General features: G+C 36.1%; 1 protein-coding gene across 2 annotated transcripts in view; it reads left to right on the forward strand.

Moving 5' to 3' along the window:
• The window catches only part of LOC126175681 (putative inorganic phosphate cotransporter), a 165,098-nt gene extending 157,261 nt beyond the window's left edge, over nucleotides 1–7,837 (forward strand). For both annotated transcript variants that reach the window (XM_049922611.1, XM_049922609.1), the window contains exons 3-9: nucleotides 1,551–1,808; nucleotides 3,992–4,079; nucleotides 5,078–5,304; nucleotides 5,424–5,573; nucleotides 5,665–5,797; nucleotides 6,000–6,241; nucleotides 6,758–7,837. In XM_049922611.1, the coding sequence (XP_049778568.1) occupies nucleotides 1,551–1,808; nucleotides 3,992–4,079; nucleotides 5,078–5,304; nucleotides 5,424–5,573; nucleotides 5,665–5,797; nucleotides 6,000–6,241; nucleotides 6,758–6,949 (1,290 nt within the window). In that variant the 3' untranslated portion in view covers nucleotides 6,950–7,837. The remainder of the gene's footprint in view (nucleotides 1–1,550; nucleotides 1,809–3,991; nucleotides 4,080–5,077; nucleotides 5,305–5,423; nucleotides 5,574–5,664; nucleotides 5,798–5,999; nucleotides 6,242–6,757) is intronic.
• The last annotated feature ends 213 nt before the right edge of the window (nucleotides 7,838–8,050 follow it).

Here is an 8,050-nt window from a genome sequence, read left to right on the forward strand (position 1 = left end):
AAGGAATCATTGGCCCATTTTTCAGATCCGAAACGATTACTGCATCTCGCTATCTGGACATTCTTCGTAAATTTGTGGCGGTACAAACTGCCTTAGACGACACTGCGAACACCTCGTGGTTTATGCAAGATGGTGCCCGGCCACATCGCACGGCCGACGTCTTTAATTTCCTGAATGAATATTTCGATGATCATGTGATTGCTTTGGGCTATCCGAAACATGCAGGGGGCGGCGTGGATTGGCCTCCCTATTCGCCAGACATGAACCCCTGTGACTTCTTTCTGTGGGGACACGTGAAAGACCAGGTGTACCGCCAGAATCCAGAAACAATTGAACAGCTGAAGCAGTACATCTCATCTGCATGTGAAGCCATTCCGCCAGACACGTTGTCAAAGGTTTCGGGTAATTTCATTCAGAGACTACGCCATATTATTGCTACGCATGGTGGATATGTGGAAAATATCGTACTACAGAGTTTCCCAGACCACAGCGCCATCTGTTGTTGACAATTGTAACTACTGTAATTTCGAAAGTTTGTCTGCCTGAAAATGTACTGTTGTCCCAAGCATATTGCAACAAACGGTGTATTTCTATCACTGCTCGTTTAGTTTGTATTGCCGTTTCAAATATACCGGTCATTTTTGAAACACCCTGTATATCAGTACATAATATATTGACCCTAAAATTGTAATTTCTAGTAACTCAGAGGAGCTGTGAAGACCCTAAACGTGCACTGATAATTACACCATGAGCAAAAAGCTCGATGGTTCTCAGAATGTGTTTTCTCTCATGCTTCATCTCTAGCTGTCGGGATTTATAAATCCCTCTCACCCCTCCATCTTATAGCTGGTTCTTAAGGGGATTTACCTTCTTAATAACAAGATATTTGTTTGTGGCAGAGCTATTTGCTTTATATTTCATCAAAAACAGTAATGTTTCATCCAATTGAAGTTGAAACTGACATTTACATCTTCAGCTGTGCTCAATAGTTACACACTGTAAAATATAAACACTTCTCATGAAACAATCCAGTTAAAATAATTTAGTAGTGAAACGAAGTCATCAGATACCTGCAAATGGATGAGCATACAATTGACAGAAAATAATAAAGCTACACATACTGGATGGCATATTGAACAATAATATTAATAACCTTCCTGTAACTATCATGTTCTATCTTAAAGACCCTGTGACATTGTTTGCATTTAAAGCAAGTTACTGTTGTAAGAGTACATTGTTTATTTTATGAAAAGGAAAATAGCGTACAACATGATACAGAGAAATAACACTGTGAAGTGATAGTATCAGACTGATTGATGTACATTATAATTCAGTTGCAGTATAGTCCTAAGCTTTTCCTTTACACTTTTTTAACGATAGGTGGGATTGTTATCAGATGTATGTAATCATTAGCTTGCAAAACGATTTTAGCCTTGAATGTGAGACTTAATGCAAGTGCATGAACTCTAAAACGTTAATTCAGCTATATTTACTACCTTTTAAACACATAAACAAACATTTTATAAAAATTCTTGTTGTATATATTGCAGGAACCATCGTCAAGATCTGCTTCTGAGGGCTCTTTTGTTTGGGACACAACACTACAAGGATACATCCTCAGCAGTTTCTTCTATGGTTATGTTATCACACAGATTCCATTTGGATTACTGTCCAAGAAATATGGTGCCAAGTTGTTCTTGGGTGTTGGAATGTTGATCAACTCTGTTTTTGGACTATTGGTGCCAGTGGCAGCAAGACATGGTTATGAATGGCTCATTGCAGTGAGATTTATTCAAGGTTTGGGAGAGGTAAGTAATGAGTCAACTTAAGAGTATGTAAAAATAAGATAAAAATTTACTGTAGACTTAGCTAAAACAAACCACTGTTTATCATAAAGTGGAAACAAGGTTGAAAAAAAAATTGATTTCAGCGATTGTTGTAGCCTACTTGGCATATGTGCGCTCCTTTCTATTAATGCCTCCCTGAAGACATACGTGAGGGAACAGTTGAACATGGAGTGACAAATCAGTGTTAGTGAGAACTCAGATAGGTGGGTGGGGGGGGGGGGGGGGGAGGGGATACAAAAAATGGAATTGGTAGTACACTTCTTGCAAAACCAAGAAAACCATAGCTTATGACCCTAAAAAACCATGCCAATTTTCAGAGACTGTGTGTGTAAATATTTTCCCATTCTTTGCAGTTATATTCAGAGTTAGTGCATCATAAGTGACAAAAAACTATATTACAGGGTATTCACAGAAGAGACAAATAACTGAAAAGGACCTTCTGTACCTAAAGGGATGAAGTATAAAAGCTATCGCACTCATTTTCTGCGTTTTGAAAGGGTTATGCTAAACAACTGCATACACAAACGTCCAGCTCCAGTAATTAAGAGAAAAATTAAGACCAATATAGAGTCCTTTTACAAGCCCAGTGTTTTACTGTGGTGTCATTTGCTATGTCAAGGTAATTTAACAAGTAAAAGTCGTTAATCTTGAGAGTAGTTAAGATTACTGAAAATCCCAAATGCATTGCATGAGAAAGAGAGGAGATGATTTGATTGGTGGAAGAATTTTGTATACATCCGTGTTTTTTTGATCCATTCTACTGCTGCTGCTGCTTCTGCTTCTTGAAGCAAAAATGTCCATTGTGATGTCCGTACCTGTGAAGCATCAGTTTAAATTCTTTTCTTCATAATTGGTATCTAATAACTGAAAAAGTTGGCATAAGAAAGTGCTAACCCTCAACAGTGTATTTTGAGGTATTGAATGTTTTAAGTTTGATTAAATTCAATAATAAGACCATAAATACAACAAGACAAAGCTGTTTGTGTAGTAGACAATGTTTTCTTGTGGTACATAGAGAACGACTTGTTACCAAAATGTAACAGAGGAAAGTCCAGATGGAGTAACAAAAATATGAAAAGGATGGATTGCTACACACCACACACAGGAGGCATTGAGTTGTGGACAGGCACAATGGAAAAGAACAGCTAAAAATTTCAGCTTTCAGACAAAGAAGTCCTCCTTCCAAAAGAGGACATTAAATGTTTAGCAGCCTTTTTTATTGTTCTCGTCTGTGACTCAGCATCACTTCTATGTTGTGAGAGCAATCTATCCTTTCCTTATGTTACCAAAATATGATGTTTTTGAAAATATAACAGATAATGTGATCAGGCTATTCTGTTCTATTCCATTTTATTCTAGTCCATTTCAATTGATGGTTAGTACTTCCTTCCACCGACCCCTTCAATTAGGTCCAGCCATGAACTTTGGGAACTACCACTGTAATAAAATTCTGACATAGCAAAATAGTACTGTGGCTGATTATTTAATTTCTCAGTGCTGTTTCTTAGTGAGGTAAAGCTGTGGTTAAACCACGTGACTCTTATTTGAGGGAAATAGAACTGATACAGGCCTACTCGTGCCACTGTCCTGGTGTAGGATTTCTGTGGATTCCCTAAATCAGTGTGTATTAATTCCTGGATTGTTTTAAATGTTGTTCATCATTGTGTTTTAAGTAATTTCATCATTGTGTTTCAAGTAATTGTTTTTACAGGCTGAAGTATTAAATACCTATATATATATATATATATATATATATATATATATATATATATATATATATATATATATAAAAAGAAAGATGATGAGACTTACCCAACAAAAGCGCTGGCAGGTCGATAGACACACAAATAAACACAAACATACACACAAAACTCAAGCTTTCGCAACAAACTGTTGCCTCATCAGGAAAGAGGGAAGGAGAGGGAAAGACGAAAGGATATGGGTTTTAAGGGAGAGGGTAAGGAGTCATTCCAATCCCGGGAGCGGAAAGACTTACCTTAGGGGGAAAAAAGGACAGGTATACACTCGCACACACACACACACACATATCCATCCATACATACAAGACACAAGCAGACAATGTCTGCCTACCTTAAGTCCGTAGTACACTTACTAACGTTTCATGAAATCACTTTTCTTTTTAGGGTCCCATTGTACCATGCACACATGCCCTGCTTGCGAAATGGATTCCACCTAACGAGAGGAGTCGTATGGGTGCTTTTGTATATGCAGGTACGTGATGTCAAACAACCCAGCTTCTTTATAACTATAGTGTCTGATTAAATCTGTCTCGATCAGTTATTAGATTCTTCTTGGCTGCCGTGACACTTCTGACCTGTGTCATTCCATTTTTTTAAGCAGCTTAATGTCAACTGACAGATGTTAAAAACAAGACCATAAATCAGTATTAAGTAAAATGATGACCTGACGGAGGGAAACAATGGTAAGCTTAAATGAGAACGACCAAACTGAGATTTGAACATGGCTCTTTAAAAAAATATATATATAAGGGTTGTTTTTTACACTGCACTCCATTATCAGGCTTACTAGTGTTCGTCATTGTTGAAAGAATGTGGAAGTTGTGTGGCGAAAGATTTGCATTGTATGATTAATGTAAAGGTAAAACCTGTAGGGCTGTCGTCGACGGCCATAGCCTTCCTTCATGTTATTTCAACTTACAAAATTAGTGAGGGATGCATTTCAGGAATTTTGCTGTTACACACTCCATCGTTCGCAATACATTCAATGTATTTTACTTACATGTTGTGTTTTTTGGCTTGTAACAACAAATCTATGAACATGAACATGATTTCTTTTTAATTAAGGCAGTTTTGAGGCTGAGTACGGTCATGGTTCCATTACTTTTATGAAAAAGCATTCAGTCTTGGCTTCTTCTGAGATAAACAGCAGTGAGATCGCCATTGGTATAATAAATGCACTTTTTAAGCAAGTGGCCAGGAATCATTTGACATTTGGTGGTATAAGTGCAATGAGTGTTAGCTGACTGCAAAGGGTACTTCAGATTCTAATCCTAAATAAGATAAACCAGTCATGGTATACAAAGCTATCACTCAGTATTCGCATATGTCCTCCACATACAGCCTCTAACCTAGAGGTGTATATTATTCTTAATAGTTATTATCTTGCATGTGATTTTTCAGAGGTCATTTATTGATATTTTTACATGTTGTACACACTCCTTCTTACATATCTGTTTTGTTTTCTTCTAGGTGCACAGTTTGGTACAGTAGTATCTATGCCTCTCAGTGGTTTGCTCTCTGAATATGGATTCGATGGTGGTTGGCCATCGATTTTCTATGTTTTTGGTGCTGTGGGTACAATATGGTCTGTTGCTTTTCTAATCATGGTTTATGAAGACCCTGATGTCCACCCTCGCATAGCTGAAGATGAGAAGAAATACATCACACACACTGTATGGGGCTCTGCAGGTGTCTCTGTGAGTAACATTTAAAACTCTCCCATCATGAATTTAGAAATATATATTTATCGTATATTTTCCTCATATTCTCATTCATTTAGAATGCATTTATGATGCAATGATTTTTTACATTTCAGTCTCCTCCAGTTCCCTGGAAAAGCATAATAAAGTCTCTGCCATTCTGGGCAATTCTTATTGCACACATGGGGCAAAATTATGGATATGAGACACTGATGACAGAACTTCCAACATTCATGAAACAAGTGCTGCACTTTGACATAAAAGAGGTACAAGAATTGCCACACATTCTGTCAAATGTGTTATGAATGATGTCTGTATCCCTACAGCTTAATAATCTTCCTGTGACTTAAATTTCAGAATGGAACTCTTTCTGCACTCCCATACCTTGCAATGTGGATATTTTCAATTGTCGCTAGTCATGCAGCAGACTGGATGATTTCCAGCCGGCGATTTACTCATGGAGTAACAAGAAAGATAGTAAATAGCATTGGTAAGAAATTATTACAGTGAATTGGAGTTTTTAATGAAATTAACATTACCTCATAAGACATTTCATAACAATTATGCACCTTACAAGACTTTTAGACAGAGCTTGCTGTACAATGTTTACAGCAGAACAGCAAGGTGCAAAATTTGCTTCAGTTTTCCGTATAATTTTGCTATAAATTATAAAACTAACTTTTCTATTTCAGGTCAGTACGGACCTGCAGTCGCTTTAATAGCAGCATCATACACAGGCTGTGATCCAACACTTACAGTAGCACTGTTAACTATTGGTGTTGGTCTTAATGGAGGTATTTATTCTGGATTCAAGGTGAATCACCTTGACATTTCACCACGTTTTGCTGGTATTCTTATGAGTTTCACCAACTGTTTGGCAAACTTAGCTGGCCTTTTAGCTCCAATAGCAGCAGGCTACATAATCCATGGAAGGGTAAGTACATCATGCATATGTTGTATTTTACTCATAATCTTTTTTACATGCCTCTTAGTTACATATTTGACAAATACACCTATCTTGTACTAACAATTTTCTCAACAGTTTCATATAATTTCAAACAAATGCAAAATGATGCAAATGTGCTAAGTCATTGTGTTGTAGTAGTCTCTCAAAAATAAATAAATAAATAAATAAATCTCCTTTAACTGCCATCCTTAACATTAGTTAATAGCCAGTAGCATGGTCTCACAGTAAATTCTAAAATTAATAGAGCAGCATTTCTGTGCAGTTTCTAAAAAAAACCTTAGCTGTCCTTTGTTACTGTGTGCTATGATCTGTACCATGTCCTTGATGGGTTTTGTGGTAACATCTATAGGACTAAAATCAACAGGAATAAAAAAGTTCTTTATTTGAGAAGTATAAGGGGCACTCCTCATGACATAAATATTTGCATATAGAAATCTGATTTGTATTCTGTGATGTCCTCAATGTATAAAATTTTCATTGCAGCCAACACAAGCAGCCTGGAGAGTTGTCTTCATGATTGCATCTGGTGTGTATATAGTATGTGCGACAGTGTACCTGATATTTGGATCTGGTGTGAGGCAACACTGGGATGACCCCAGCAATGACAGCCCTCCTAAAAACAAGAATACTGATGTGGAAAAAGACTGTGTACCAATGGAGAGCACGCACCATTGATTGTTGCAGCTTTGTAATGTGTGTGTGTCTTTTTTTTTGTATGTTCAATGAGAGAGAGAGAGAGAGAGAGAGAGAGAGAGAGAGAGAGAATATGACTGAGCAGCTACATCAGCTTCTTCACTCCCAAATTTGTATATTTTGAAATATTAAATTATGAGTATTTTTTTATGTCTGTCACTAGTTGCAAAAGAATGTATAAAAGATGGCAAAAAGAGTTCTATGTCTTTTAATATTTATTTAAACCCTGAGATTAAATTATCTTACACAGAATCTTGTCCAAATCAGTGATTTTTCTGTATGGTGTGTGTATGAAAAATAAAACCCACATTTATGCCGACAGTAGATCTTGCTATTTGCTGTTGGAAATTTGGTGCACTTCCATTTCCATAATAAATTTTTCATTATAAAACAGTTACAAATTATTTGGATAGTATTAGAACATTAAATAACAGTCCAGTATTTAACCCATTAGTAGATCTGTGGGCTACTTCTCATAAAACATGAGATACTCCAAGAATGAATGAGGCAAAGACATCCATAGAAATCACATTTTGTAAATTACTGTAACATACAGTAATTTTTAAATAGTGTTGTTATGTGTCTATTACCTAGACAAGTAATAGAAATTTCTAAAGTTTCTATAAGATAGGCTTAGAATTTGTTTCACTATCTGCCATGAAACTTCACTTTTCAATGTGTATTTGAGAAAGAAATTGTATGTTTTTTAAATGCTATGCATTTGTACACATCAGTCTGTAACCAGTATTAAATATTTGTTACTGGTTAAAGTAATTCCATTTTTAAATGTTACTTCACACATAAGTGTGAGATGCTTCACAAGATGAAAAACCATGATTCACAATAAATATCTTTTTCTAAAAAACAAAATATTGTGTTCCTTACTTTTTTTCATGAGGAAGTTCTGATACATGAGCAATATAACAGTGTCGTCTATGGAAGTGTCTTAACTTCACGCTTATATGCAGTTGTCTTGTAAAAGCAGAAATTAGTTTGAGAATATTGAAAGAATTTGTTGCTTTACAATAGAATGCATTTGAAATGATTAGCTTCAGGAAAAGAAGCAATAACAATGGATATGGC

The sequence above is a fragment of the Schistocerca cancellata genome, chromosome 3 (genome assembly GCF_023864275.1).
Source record: "Schistocerca cancellata isolate TAMUIC-IGC-003103 chromosome 3, iqSchCanc2.1, whole genome shotgun sequence".
NCBI lineage: Eukaryota > Metazoa > Arthropoda > Insecta > Orthoptera > Acrididae > Schistocerca > Schistocerca cancellata.